At 54.4% G+C, this 13,552-nt stretch overlaps 6 protein-coding genes across 6 annotated transcripts; 2 read left to right on the top strand and 4 right to left on the bottom strand.

The window, feature by feature from the left end:
- Positions 1-795: 795 nt before the first annotated feature.
- On the top strand, positions 796-2,637 carry CH63R_14425 (Glycosyl transferase; the record flags this gene model as incomplete). Its single annotated transcript, XM_018309399.1, has 1 exon — positions 796-2,637. One exon carries the CDS (start codon positions 796-798, stop codon positions 2,635-2,637), a length of 1,842 nt encoding a protein of 613 aa, XP_018150642.1.
- Positions 2,638-2,659: 22 nt separating this feature from the next.
- CH63R_14424 (uncharacterized protein) lies at positions 2,660-2,921 on the top strand (the record flags this gene model as incomplete). The annotated part of the gene is given in 2 exon segments (XM_018309398.1): positions 2,660-2,880; positions 2,888-2,921. Coding segments are annotated over 2 exon segments (255 nt in total).
- A 5,360-nt stretch (positions 2,922-8,281) lies between these two features.
- On the bottom strand, positions 8,282-8,794 carry CH63R_14423 (Kinesin light; the record flags this gene model as incomplete). The annotated part of the gene is made up of 1 exon (XM_018309397.1): positions 8,282-8,794. The coding sequence occupies one exon, from the start codon at positions 8,792-8,794 to the stop codon at positions 8,282-8,284; it is 513 nt and encodes a 170-aa protein (XP_018150640.1).
- A 1,158-nt stretch (positions 8,795-9,952) lies between these two features.
- Positions 9,953-11,912, bottom strand: CH63R_14422 (uncharacterized protein; the record flags this gene model as incomplete). Its single annotated transcript, XM_018309396.1, has 5 exons — positions 9,953-10,185; positions 10,474-10,670; positions 10,760-10,938; positions 11,423-11,595; positions 11,648-11,912. The coding sequence occupies 5 exons, from the start codon at positions 11,910-11,912 to the stop codon at positions 9,953-9,955; spliced, it is 1,047 nt and encodes a 348-aa protein (XP_018150639.1).
- A 2-nt stretch (positions 11,913-11,914) lies between these two features.
- On the bottom strand, positions 11,915-13,110 carry CH63R_14421 (uncharacterized protein; the record flags this gene model as incomplete). The annotated part of the gene is given in 2 exon segments (XM_018309395.1): positions 11,915-12,077; positions 12,092-13,110. The coding sequence occupies 2 exon segments, from the start codon at positions 13,108-13,110 to the stop codon at positions 11,915-11,917; spliced, it is 1,182 nt and encodes a 393-aa protein (XP_018150638.1).
- A 2-nt stretch (positions 13,111-13,112) lies between these two features.
- On the bottom strand, positions 13,113-13,322 carry CH63R_14420 (uncharacterized protein; the record flags this gene model as incomplete). The annotated part of the gene is made up of 1 exon (XM_018309394.1): positions 13,113-13,322. One exon carries the CDS (start codon positions 13,320-13,322, stop codon positions 13,113-13,115), a length of 210 nt encoding a protein of 69 aa, XP_018150637.1.
- Positions 13,323-13,552: the final 230 nt, after the last annotated feature.

Here is a 13,552-nt window from a genome sequence, read left to right as displayed (position 1 = left end):
TGAGGCCTATCGCAAGCGGAAGAGATACTAGGCGTCACTTACCCCAGGGCCTCTGTTGGTTTGCGGGAATCGGGGCTGCCAAATGGCAGATCGGAGTTAACGGGAGGATCGGGGTTAAGGTGGATTGCCCCACTATGGGCCACCCACCCACTTCGTGGGCCCGCGGCAGGGCACCCTTGTTTTGTTATCCTTCCTTCCTACATAGCTGCACCAACGAATCGAACGAAAAGTGAAGCTATCGCCAGTCCCATCGATATATCGATTTACATCTGTGCCACACTGATCAGTGGTTGATTATAAACACAGATACGCTAGGCAAAAGAAGAGAATTTCGGCGGTTCATTGCGAGCCCCTGAAATTGCTGCAACAGTCTCGTCCGTCGTTCAGTCGGCCGTTGACGATACCTTCAAGTCGCGTCCTATTACGCTAACCGTCAATCTCGCCAAGTCAGACTTCGCTTGGCGAGTATTTTCATCCTTCCAATTTTTCCTTCCTTCACCTTACTCGAAAACCCATTCGCGGACCATCATGACCATCATCGTCCCGGCAGGGAGTATATAACACCTGCCACAGTTTTTATCCCTCACCTTTTTCCCCCTCGTCACCAGAGCCGCAGGCCTTGACGCTGACAACGAGATGCTGAAGCGCAAGTACGAGGTTGAGTTGGAGGATCACGGCCTTCAAGACGCGAGAAAATAACGACAACGCGACCCTGCTCTCGCGAAGACCATCGTCACCATCACATCTTTCACCCTATCCTTCATCCTTTCATCACCCGTCTAATCTTTCATCACAATGATCAACCCATCGGACCCCCCACAACAACCGCTGGTTGCGATGGGATCGACAACCCCCAACCTCCTACCCATCCCTTCAGCCTACACACGATTCATTGACCATACGACGTGGGGCGACGTCGACGAAGTCTTCACAGGCCAGTCGGAGCCCAAGAAACTCGGCTCATACATCGCCTACGCCATCGCCCAGTGGGAACACGACGGATTGGTCAGTCGAGATCTCTGGCGCCACTTCGTCCGAGATTTTCACAGATGGACCGACGATGTGTTTCATGCTGCAGGGAATGTCATGAAGGAGAGCTTGAGAGATACCCTCCGCGAGCGAGGTGTGTACGTGGCCAAGAACCAAGAAAACATTGCCACCAACTTCTTCGCATGCCTCGAACACCAAGAATACCACGAATGGTCACTCGATGAGGTAGAGGAAGTCGCTAAAGACGCCTCAAAGTTCAAGATCGCCATCCAGGATGACGACTTCCTGGGCGACATCACAGGAACGAATAGTATCTTCACGAAGGTGCCGCAGCCACGGGCTGATCGCCGAGATACCATGACCCGAGTCCGGGACCACCGACAGGAGGCTGTCGACCACGCCAAGCACATGGAGGAGATGCTTGAGGACACAACTGACCGACTGCGACGTCAGAGACTGGTGTCAACAGCGCGCGATATACCCCCAGCCTCGATCAAGAAACACACCTATGTGGATAGTCGACCTCGACGGTCGGCGAGGTTCACTGTGAACGATGTCGATGATGATGAGTACATCCTCAGCGCCGACGAAGATGTCCACGACGGTCACTTCGATCGGAACGCCACTCGGCGCCGAAGAGACTCCCCACGCCCGTCGCTGCCAGCAATGACTGCCACCCGCAACGACGATGAAGATCGACTGCAGTCAAGGCAATTCGGAGATCTCGCCCGTATCCTCAACACCGACAAGATGAAGTACGGAGGAGACATGTATGACGTCTTCGATATGAAGGTCGCAGTGTTCTTCGACGCCTGCTCAAAGGTCGACATCAAGCCGCAGCATTACGCCCTTGCCTTTTCGTTGATGCTTCGCGGCAAGGCTGCCGACTTCTACTATCGACGCATCTGCAAGCCTGGTATCAAGGATTTCACAACCATGATGAACATGGTCCGGGACCACTTCGAGACCCCTCAGATGAAGCAGTCCTACATCTCCGAATGGCACGATACCACCTTCCCGCACATAAGCGAGAAGAACCCAGACAAGTCGAAGGCTGAGATCCTTGAGATCCTCATCGAGCGACTTGAGGTCATTCAGACGGCACTCCCAGACAGCATGCAGAATGACGAGGCAATGAAGATGCAGCTCCTCAATGCTTGCGCCGGAATCGAGGAGTGCAATCTCTATCTTTACAATCCGGCCCCAACACTTGAGGGGGTCTGCTCACAGCTTCGGTCATCGATCGCGATCGCGATGCATGTTGTCCCTCATCGACAATACACATCCGAGGGGAACGACCAGCACGTCACCGATCGACAATACCGCGGCTCCGGCAGAGACAACCGCTTCGGGAGAAGAGGGCATTCACAAGGCAATTCGTCTTCGGGCAACAGTCGCGACCGAGGCCCTCCGACCGACAAAAAGTGCTACGTCTGCCACAAGCACGGTTGTTACTCTACGTGTCACACGGCAGAAGAACAAAGTGAGGCCTACGCGAAGTTCAAAAGCAACAAGTACGTGAAGGATTCGTCGAAAAACACCTACATGTCCTTCCTTGCCAGCTACGAAGGGTGCGATTACAACAACTCCAGCGACGAGGATATTCGTCACTACTGTCAGATTCGGCGACGAGTCGGACCTCGATGAGGGCGGGTGTGATAATACCTTCATGGTCAGCACCGCTTTCTTCGGCGAGAGGAGCTTCGACGGAGGCGCCCTCACATCATACCTTGCCGATCTGTCCGTCCGCCACCGATTGACGAAGACTGACGAATACCGTGAAGAGCCTAAGGGCGAAGCAACGACCTTCACACTTGATCGATACTCATCAGAGGTCTTTCAAGGGATCCTTCCGGACACTGGCGCGGCCAACTTCTCCACGGCAGGCCAGTACCAGGTTACCGCTCTTCAACGACTTCACAGAGGAGTGACGATCGATACCTCACAAGTCGGCCAAGCGACGATCCGCTTCGGCCGAGGCGATCCAGTCATCTCACTGGGGACTGTCACCGTTGCCACCCCTTTCGGGCCGATCGACTTTCACGTCGTGCCCGCCGATACCCCATTTCTGCTCTGTCTTCAAGATATGGATCGACTTCATATCCAGTTCGACAACCTGGCCAACGTCCTGCGCCAAGGCAGACTCTCCGTCCCAGTGATCCGTAAATGGGGTCATCCATGGATGCTCCTGGGACCTCTAGGAAGCGCGCCGCAGAGGTTCAAGTTTACCCTTCGCGACGAGTGCCTGTTCAATAACGAGATCTTTGTCGACGTTGTATACCTTGACGGCAATGTGCCCGTCCTTCACATCGTCGACCTGGCCACTGCATTTAATGCTGGACGCTTCCTCCCTGACATGACGGCGAAGTCCGCGTGGGAAGCCCTTCGGTCGGCATGGATCGACACCTATCAAGGACCACCGGATTGGATCGTTGCCGACGCAGGCAGAAACTTCGTGGCCACTGAGTTCCACCAGGAGGCTGAGGCAATGGCCTGTGACCTGAAGATCATTCCCGTCGAGGCGCATCACAGCATCGGCAAGGTGGAGAGGTACCACGCGATGCTGCGCAGGGCGTATAACGTCATTCGACGTGACTGCCCAGAGATGGCAAAAGAGTTGATCCTCCAGTCTGCGCTCAAGGCCATCGACGATACTGCAGGCCCGGACGGCGTAGTCCCAACCTTGCTGGTCTTCGGCGCCTGCCCGCGACTCACTCATGATTCGCCCCCATCGCCAGACATCGTCAAGCGTGCCGCCACCGTCAGGAAGGCGAGCGAAGCCATCAAGAAGCTTCACGCGACAAAAAAGGTCAACGAAGCGTTGGCTGCTCGAAAAGAACCAGATACCTCTGCGCTGGAGGTGGCAGAGATTGGATCCCTCGTCCGCGTGTGGCGTGAAAAGGGGGGATGGTCCGGTCCTTATCACCTCCTCGCCGTCGATGGCGAGAACTGCACAGTCGATGCCAACGGCGCGAGGGTATTCAGATCGACAGTGGTGAAGCCATACCACCTCGATCTAGATGATGTCATCGCGGTCCCTGACGATCGAGGTGATGCGATCGCTAACGAGGCGCCTGTCGGCAACAGAGATGACACCACGCAGGACACCATTGTGGTTGCGACTCCAGTCCCTTCGTTGCCTGCGCCTCCTTCACCCAGACGAACGCGCGGCCGCCCGTGCAAGACTCCCCTCAACGGAATCGCCCTTCTCCAAGAGACTGACGGTGTCGAAGTCTTCATGTCCGCGAAGGAGGAAGCGGACCGGGCGCTTGCCGCCGAGCTTCGAAGCAAAGGGATCATCACGACTCCTGGAGCCCCATTCGAGGAGTCCACGAAGAGTGAAGTGAAGGCCCTCATCGACAGAGGGGTTTTCGAGTTTGTGATCTTCGACCCGGCACGTCACAAGGGCGTGAGAATCTTCAAGTCACGAATCGTCAATGGGGTGAAGAACAAGACGACAGACACCCCATACGAGAAATCTCGACTCGTGACCCAAGGTTACAAAGATGATGGAAAGACCTCCATTTTCACCCAGTCACCTACGATCCAGCGCGCAAGTCAGCGACTCATCTTATCCCTTGCCCCACCACTGCTCCTTCGCGATGGCTCCAGATTAACGTCGGGCACCCACTTTTCGCCCACCCCCCCATTTCGCCCACCCATAAATCCCTCATCAGCACACCTAACCTCCAACCTCCTCCTTTTTCTAACCATCACAACATTTACAGTTTTTATCCGAATGGCTTCATTTTTTCAGCATACCTTTTTCTTGCCCTTATGAGCGCATATACCGAGTATGAGGTCAATCAGGCCTTGGAAGCAGTCGCCAATGGGCAGTCCCTCCGGAAAGCATCAATCGAATGGGGTGTGCCACGTTCAACACTTCGCAGTCGCATCAAGGGCTGCCAACCAAGGCAACTTGCCTTTGCTGACCATCAGAGACTCTCTATAGGTCAGGAGGCTAAGTTGGCTGAATGGATTCGCATTCAGCATGCCCTTGGTGTTGCTCCAACCCATCTGCAAGTGAAGCTATTCGCAGAGAGGATCCTCCATGCTATGGGGGATACAGAGCCTATAGGGAAAGGTTGGATAACAGCCTTTCTGAATAGGAATCCTTCAGTCAAGGTCCAGAGAAGTCGCCCTATCGATTCTAGACGTGTTAATGGGGCATCTACTGAGGTCATCAGGGACTGGTTCAAGCATCTCGCCATGCCAGAGATCATCAGCATTAAACCAGCCAACAGATACAACATGGATGAGACTGGTATCCTTGAGGGGCAAGGATCTAATGGGCTGGTGCTGGGCATGTCTGAGACGAAGTCTGTTCGCAAGAAACAGCCTGGATCAAGGGCATGGGTATCTATTATTGAATGCATCTCTGCCCTGGGCCACAGACTGCATCCCCTCATTATATATAAGGGTATAACAGTCCAGCAGCAGTGGTTTCCTTTGGATCTTGGCCCTTATGAAGGCTGGCAGTTTACAGCAACAGAGAATGGATGGACAACAGATGCCACTGCAGTTGAATGGCTGCAGAAGGTCTTCATCCCTCAGACTGTCCCTCAGGGCAAGGAGGAGGTTAGACTGCTGGTCTTGGATGGGCATGGGAGCCATACAACGACGGACTTTATGTGGCTCTGCTATATAAACAACATCCATCTATTGTTCTTACCACCACATACCTCCCATGTCCTCCAGCCACTTGATCAGTCAGTCTTTGGCCCATTAAAGGCAGCCTATAGGAAGGAGCTTGGATACCTTAGTCATTGGAATGACTCTACTGTTGTAGGCAAGAGGAACTTCCTAGGCTGTTATTATAAGGCTGCCCTGGCAGGGATGACGATCCAGAACATTAAAAGTGGGTGGAAATGGACTGGACTATGGCCTGTTTCTATGGCAAAGCCCCTTATGAGTCGTCTGCTGCTCCCATCAACACCAACACCATCAGCATCATCTCATCAGACCTGCAAAGGGCAGTCTGGAGGCAAGGAGGAAGTCAAGGAAGGCAGGGGAGCTGAAGGATGGGCTTCTGTATCGTCTGCAGTGGCATGGTCGACGCCAAGGAAGATGAAGGATCTGGCTGGCCAGTTGAAGCTATTCACAGAGCTGGATAATGATGCTAGTACTCAACGCCTCCTTTTCATAAAGGTGAAAAAAGGCTTCAGCGAGCAGTCCTATAAGCTGGCAACTGCCCAGCATAATCTTGAGCTCCTGCAGGCCCAAGTCACCAATAATGCAGCAAGGAAAAGAAGGACAGTCCAGATCGACCCAAACACCAAGTTCGCCAATATCAAGGACATCCAGAAGGCTCAAATTGAGGCTGGCGAAAAAGAGGGTATCACGGATGAATCCAGCGAGTCTGATTTACCTAGTGAAGCTGAAAGCTGTATTGTGGTGGCATCTAGACGAAGTCAATAGTTAATTGAACTTGGTGGTTATGATGGGGATAGCCTCATTTATGGGTGGGCGAAATGGGGGGGTGGGCGAAAAGTGGGTGCCCGACGTTATGGCTTCGAGACACAAGGTGTCGTAAGTTCAACTTTCTTGTATCAAAATGAAGTACTTAACTAATAGTAATCCCAAGCCCTTATGCAAGCCCTAGCTGTAAAGTCTACTTCAAGATTGGGCAACAGTTCAGAGTTCCACGCAATCTACTATCTGAGGAGCTCGAGTGCATAGGCCGCAGCTCTCACGAAATCAGTCTAAGACACATACCAGACGAAGCAGGTCATGTGCTCATCCACTACCTCCACACTAACACGTAGCAAACCCTCGGGGACGAAGACCTGCTAGATCCGACAAACCACTCGACCCAACTCGAAATCAGCTTACACGTTTATGCCACAGCCCAAAGCTATAAACTTACACGTTTAATAGAGCTTGCAGAGTCGAAGATCTCTCTACGCGCAAGAGATGCCCGCCTTGAAGATTCTCCTTCTGGCATCTGATGCCTGTCAACTTCTGGGGGAGGAAGATTCATGGGTCTCATCTATCACGCAGTATTAGCGCAATGCTGCTGTAGTAAACCTAGTGTTCCCTTTTGTAGACTATAAGACGTAAAATGCAAGTATGTAAGTCTTTAGAGGCTACTACCTTTACTTTGCGAGACCAGGCAGAACAGTTACTACCAACGTCGCTGCTGTGATAAAGAAGCCAGCAGCGCCCCATCCAACTGAGAAATCAGACTCCACTTTCCACCATTTGACCCCTAGCATGATGATAATAATCATAAGAACTGTCATCACGGCACATACCGTTTAAAGATTCTGCCCCTCCCGTAGTCGCATAGGTTGCATCTGTGTCCATCTCCCAACAGCACGAAGCTTTCGTGTCTTCTTCCTCAGCTCCAACGTCCGCCTGTTCAATTTCTCTGCCTCGTCGAGCTTCCCCTGCCTCTGTAGTACTTCTACCAGGTTGTTCATGCTTACCAATGTGTCTGGATTCGCTGGTCCCGGCACCCCCGCCAGCTGTAAGGCATGCCTGTTCATCTGCTCTGCCTCGCTGTATCTCCCTAGTAGGTCATAGCCTTTTCCTGTATTAGACAGCAAACTCCATGTTGCTTTTCCATTCGTGCACCAGCCCTTCACCTCTAAGTCCGCTTGCGCATGCGGGAGATAGGCCATCCACATATCTTTATTCCCATGTTCTGGCCATGGAAAGATCTTGGAAAGCCTGTAGATCGTTGTCGTCACTTGCTCTTTTTGCTACCCCTGCTCCCTCAGCCAGCTTCTCATTACTAGCCGCACTAGTCGATAAATATCGAACCTGTTTGCGTCGTCGCTCTGCACGACAAATGCATAGGCTAGCAACGTGTTGAACGCCTTGTCACCATCCAACCCGTCATCGCCAGGAGGCAGCAGTGCTCTCGGAATAACTTTCTCTCCGAGATAACAGATGAACCCGAGATACTCTGACGGTAGTGCACTATCCCACAAGATGTGTTCAAAGGAAATTAGCCACGTCGTAGCGATTGGGTTCCGAGTATTCATGTATTGATCTTTGTATCGATCTTGGTCGTCAAATTCCACGCTCAGTAGCTTCACTAGCGCGCCATCACTAGTTCTGCAGTGCTTAAGATATCTGGAGACAGTCATGCTCGTGTTTACAGCCAAATAGGCAGATGCTTGGCGGATGACTAAGGGCAACTTGCTGAGGTACTCGAGTAATTCTGCAGTGCTTTAGGTGTCATCTAACTGGCTTTAACCTAATCCTCTGTGTAGGAGCTTAGTGGCTTCTATAAAGTCCATTTCTCGTAGACGTACAATTTGGCATCGATGCCATGTTACTGCAGCTATGTGGGTTCGGGTTGTAAGCAGAATAGAGCCCTCCGACTGGAAGGGAGATATGTCATCAGCTTGGAACTGGTGAACAGCAGATCCATGTCGTCAGCGTTGTCGACAATAAGAAGCCAGCTCTTAATGTCGTCTGGCTCTAATGCAGTCTTGACTAAGCTTTTGACGTCTGCTTGGTCGTCTTCGATGCCTTGAATCTCAAGCTTCTGACCGATGTCGCGATACGCCCTCTCGAACATGCTCATATCCACAGCAAGTACCCAGAACACCGAGCATGAAGGATGTGCATCGCGGACAAGATAAGCGGCTTCGATTGCAACTTGTTTCTTGCCAATTCCTCCAAGACCCACGATCGCAGTCCTCTGGCAGGTGTCTTTATAGGCGGCTGGGTGAACTCTTTCGAGAAGCTGTGTTAAGATGGCATCCCTGCCGACAAAATTTTCATTCCGTCCAAATGGGACAATAAAATGTAGGTTTTGACGAGTACTACGATCCCAGGGTCCATCTGTCATGTTGTCAGTCAACCGTACAAAACACCCAAAGAATTGTTCGCGAACATTGTGCCTGCGTATCAGGCTGTTCACTCAGTTAATCCAAAACTGGTTCTGGTTGTGTAACGGGCCGGCCGACGAACCCCTTCGGTTGCGGAAGGAAGGAAAGAAGTGAAAAAGAGTCATACTCTTGAGCAAAGACGTGTAGGCTTCTTCCAGCCTGTCACCCGCAGGTTCTGAAACGCATGCATTAGCTGAAGGATGATGCTTCTAGGCAAAGTCTTCGATGCACACACTCTGCTTTTCCCTCAGGTTTGCGACACAGTCCCTAGCTTGAAAACATGCGCTTGGTGTTCCAAGTAATCCAGAGTCGCTGCCTCGATGTGGCCCTGCATCTCGTACTCTGCAACATTAACCTGCTGAAGCCCCTGCTCCACGTTGAACCGAAAGTATCGATCTGTATCGTAATGCTGTCTCCATCTCCTAACAAATTTCACTGCAGTGACTTTGCACGTGCAAAGTCCATTCAACAATTATAAAAGTATAATCCACAAATAAATTACCAGCCCTACGTCGCCTGATCTCAAGTCTGATGCGTGACTATACCGGCCTTGGCCTGTCTCTGTAGTCCTGTCTGCAGGTACAGCTATCGCAAGTCTGGATCAGCCGCGACGAGAGGGGAAAAAGGGATTATATCTGCAAAGGGCTGATGCTGCGTCCGATGAGGTGTTCGCGTTAATCTGTCGATACGACTGTTACGGCGATAGCAAGACGGGTAGCCGGCTACCGAACGGGGAGATAACGTTGCCTCCGGAGCCTGTTATCGACCTGCCCGAGAGAGCACAAAAACGCTTGCCAAGGATCTGGAAAGCTCTAGAGAGGCTTTGCTAAACAAAATCTGCTGATAGCGAAGCAATGAAGATTTGCCTACAGTGAGGCACTTGCATCTCCGCAAACTGCCGAATTATAAGCTAGCATTACTGCAATAAACTCCATCCAGCATTTATTATCCCATCAACAAGATCCACGCGCCGGGATGTTTTAGTGAGACCGCATTCGTTAGAGGGTACGGAGTAAGAAAGTCTGGGGCTTAGCGATTGGTGCTTAATTCGACGAAGAGCCGATCAGCATAAAAGGCCACTTTCCACTCTCGCCAATCGTATCCTGCTTGACGTGGAACTAAAGGCTTGTTTCAGACGCTGGAGGCCGGGTATCGTGATACAGGATGTAGACCACGACTGCACCATCGAGATACGGGGCGTAGTTCCAGTCTCGGAGCTCCTGGATTCCAAGGAGAGCCTTTTTGTAGGCATGCGGGGTCGAACATCGGAACTTCAATTCGGGCTCTTCAACCACGTCAAGTTGATTCGCCGCACTATTGCTGAAAACGGCTGAACCTTTGGAGGGCCGGCCTAGTTCGCCGGGGTTAGCACTACAGGTAAAACTAGACAACACTTCTATAAGACTATCTATACTACCTTTCTCATCAACTAGTAGTACGCTCTACTGCACACTCTCCACGTCTACTTCCTCGACGACCTAGGCATCCGTAACCTCGTCACCAACAAGGCCCTCCACGGAAATGTCCCCACCCTTGTTGGGGATACGTGGGGCGAGACCATCTAGAAGGGGCCTGTCGTTGCCGTGCTCAGAAGCGGCCCGGGCTTGGACCCGCCCTGACTACGGGACGTCGATCTCACGGCATACCGAGACACCATTGACTTCCTGGGCCACTACTTGGAAGGACAAGGCTCTATGATCGACAGGATGGGCTCGCGCACCCACCTCGCCCAGCGGGTGATGGAGGAGCGGTCCGGCAAGATGATGGGGGTTTGGGTGAACTTCGTCGGCGACCGCCTCGCCTGCTGTGAGCCTGCTTTCGTCCCGGTTGCCGTCCCTATGATGCACCCGTTGTTGAATCTGGAGGGCGACGACCTGCTTGATACCACCGATGTGCTTGGCCGAGATTGGGTGGCAGGTGCGTACCGGCGCGAGGGTGCTTCGACGGCGGCGGGGTTGGCAACCTCCTCCTCCGGCTTGGCGTCAATGGGGGGAAGTGGGCCGGGCTGAGGTCTTCCTGGAACGACCCTGCGATTGGGAGCGTCTTGGTTGTGAACCGCAGGGTCGCCGATGTTGGCGTAGATGCTGTCGAGGGCCTTAGCAGGCTGGTTCAAGAGGTGGCGCTGCCGCTGATGACGGAGGACCTAGCCCTGCGACCGGGGGCCGGGGGCGACGTAGCTGATGCTATGCTACAGGGTGTACAAGCTGAGTGTAAGTAGGGATGTTCGTGTTGGATACCTTCCCCTGTAAGAACTACCCTTACTATAGGGAACAGAAGTAGAACAGTAGGTGGGCCATGCTATGTTAATAGAGGACAGCCTGCCAGGCTAAGCTTTACATAAAACTAAACTAAACTATCCCTACTGGTTATAACTACAAAGGCTATAAGGGGTAGGTTCCTATAAGTAGAGCGACAGTATACTTGGGTAGAGAAAGATGCAGTCGTTCCTAATGTAATCGCGATATCCCTTATGAAGTTAACAAACCGTGGCCTGCGTCTGTGACTGCCACCCGGGACACCTACTTCGGGCTGTCCTTAATAATGCTTGCACACCGCTCGACCCAGCTTGCGTCACCGGAGCTATATACCAGGCCGATAAACTCCTCCGGCCTTCTCACCGCCGTCTTTAGTGCCCTTGCCAGGTCCAACAAGATGGAAGGCGACTGCAATGACACCTCGGTGTTCCGCGGGTTGGGCCGACCGTTGGGAACGACGATCCAGCCTAGCGCCCTCAACATCCGGTTGCTGCAGCCCCTATGCTCTGCCTCTACGGATTAGCAACTGGTAATCACTCAGGCCTCAGGCCTGCTTACCGATCTTCTTCGTCATCTCGGCCACGTCGTACGCAGTCTCGCCTGGGTTCTTCTGCCACGGGAAACACTTGGGGTAGAGGAACCACATCATCCGTGTCACCAACGCGAGTGCTAGCAGCCTGTGGTCCTTCCTCCTAGGCGCCGCGCTGAAGGCGTGCTGCTTCGGCGCCACCTGCGGCGTCTCCGACGATGCGCACAACGTCAGCGTTATCATGAGCATGAGCTGGTAAAGGGGGTCGTCGATGTTCTCGGCGAGGCAGTGCATCGCTAGTGGTCGAGGACCCTGGTGTCGCCACCCTTCCTGAAGAATATCACCTTGGCCTCCTCAAAGCCGGAGAGAACGAGCTCGGGGATGTTGGTGAAGGGTACAGGACAGCCGAGGTCGATTCGGCGGCGCTGCTCCCGGCGCCGCCCCCGGTCCTGCAACGTCCTGTTGTGGCTCACCTCCGCCTCGTGGGCCGCCCGGACGGCGCCGGCTCCACCGTCGTCGGGCCCACGAGCCGAATGACGCTCCTCGACGTCAGCCGGCCCAGTGGGGAGTCGGGGACCCACTCGACGCCGGCGGCGGCGAGGCAGCCCTTGAAGACGCCGATCCACATGGCCGAGTCGAGCCCGCCCCGTGCGTCCCGGCCGTTGGCGAGGGCGAAGTGCAACGTCGGCGGCCACGCCGCGTTCTTGGCCGCGAAGGCGCCCCTGCCCTTGTCGCTCCCGATGAACCTCAGCAGCTCGGACACGAAGTCGTCCCGCGTACGCCAGCCGGTCGCCGTCATAAGCACCCGCTTGCCGCCGGGCCGTAAGCCGCGGCACAGTTGCCGGAGCGCCTGCCACGTGAACGCGTCGGGCGCCGCCTCCCAGGCGGCTATGGCTTCCCTGCACGCGCCGATCTCCTCCATCGTGATAGACCTGACCGCCTCGCTGCCCCCCTCGTAGAGGCGGCGCCTGAGCTGCTGGACGAGGAAGTCCTTGGTCTGCGGGATCCAGAGCTCGCGGATGAGCTCGTCGGCGAAGGCGGTGACGGCCGTCTTGCTCGTGAAGGCGCCCGCCCCCAGCATGGCGAACCAGACGGCGCTCTCACGGCAGGAGGCGACCCGGGCGCCGTAGTGGTGCTCGAGCCCCCGGACGTGGAGCAGCAAGGGCGGGCCCGTCTTGGCGGAGCGGGGCCACCGGGCCATATTGATGACGGCCCCGCCGGAGCCTAAGGCGCCGAGGTCCAGGGGACCAGGTCCAGGAACGGCCAGCCGCCGGCCCAGAGGCTCTCGAGTCCCGAGGGGCTTCAGCACCGTCTTGGGCAGGTTGCGCGGGTGGCCCGAGAACATGTAGCCGCCGAGCCGGTCGAAGACGGCGACCGCCTCTGAGCGGGCGACGTCCAGCCCCTGCTCGCTGCCGAGGACGAACTGGCGCTCCATATCGGCGAAGGCGAGCTCTAAGAGGCCTGTGTAGGCGCACGAAATGCCGGGGAACATGCCTACCGGAGGGAGCGGAAGATGTGCACGTACGAATCGTGCTCGACAAGGAAGAAGCGCATCATCTGGAAGACGGGCCTGATGACGGTCTCGAACGTCCGCTGCCTGGCGACCATGCGCTGCACGTTGAGGGACACCACCTGCTCAAGGCGGAACGCCACCTCCTGGGCCTGGTTGACGGACTGGTAAGGGGAGGTGAGGGCCGCTCGCATGAGCTCTGAGGACTGTTCGTTCACAAATACGCAAAAGTCGACCTTCTTGTTATGATGAGAGGCTTTAGCGCTGCGAGTGTATTCGGGGTGATCTGGACTCCAGTGCGGCAGGCCATCAGTAAGGTCCCTGAATTTAAGACGGGTTTGGCTTTGGTTGGTTAGGCTTTTTACGACGAACCAAATGCAGAAACAAGGCTGCTGAAGTGCGCCAGCGCCACTTCGAGCTTTTT

The sequence above is a fragment of the Colletotrichum higginsianum genome, chromosome 11 (assembly GCF_001672515.1).
Source record: "Colletotrichum higginsianum IMI 349063 chromosome 11, whole genome shotgun sequence".
Taxonomy (NCBI): Eukaryota; Fungi; Ascomycota; class Sordariomycetes; order Glomerellales; family Glomerellaceae; genus Colletotrichum; species Colletotrichum higginsianum.
Note: the sequence above shows the minus strand (reverse complement) of the source record. Positions and strands in the feature narration are given on the sequence as shown.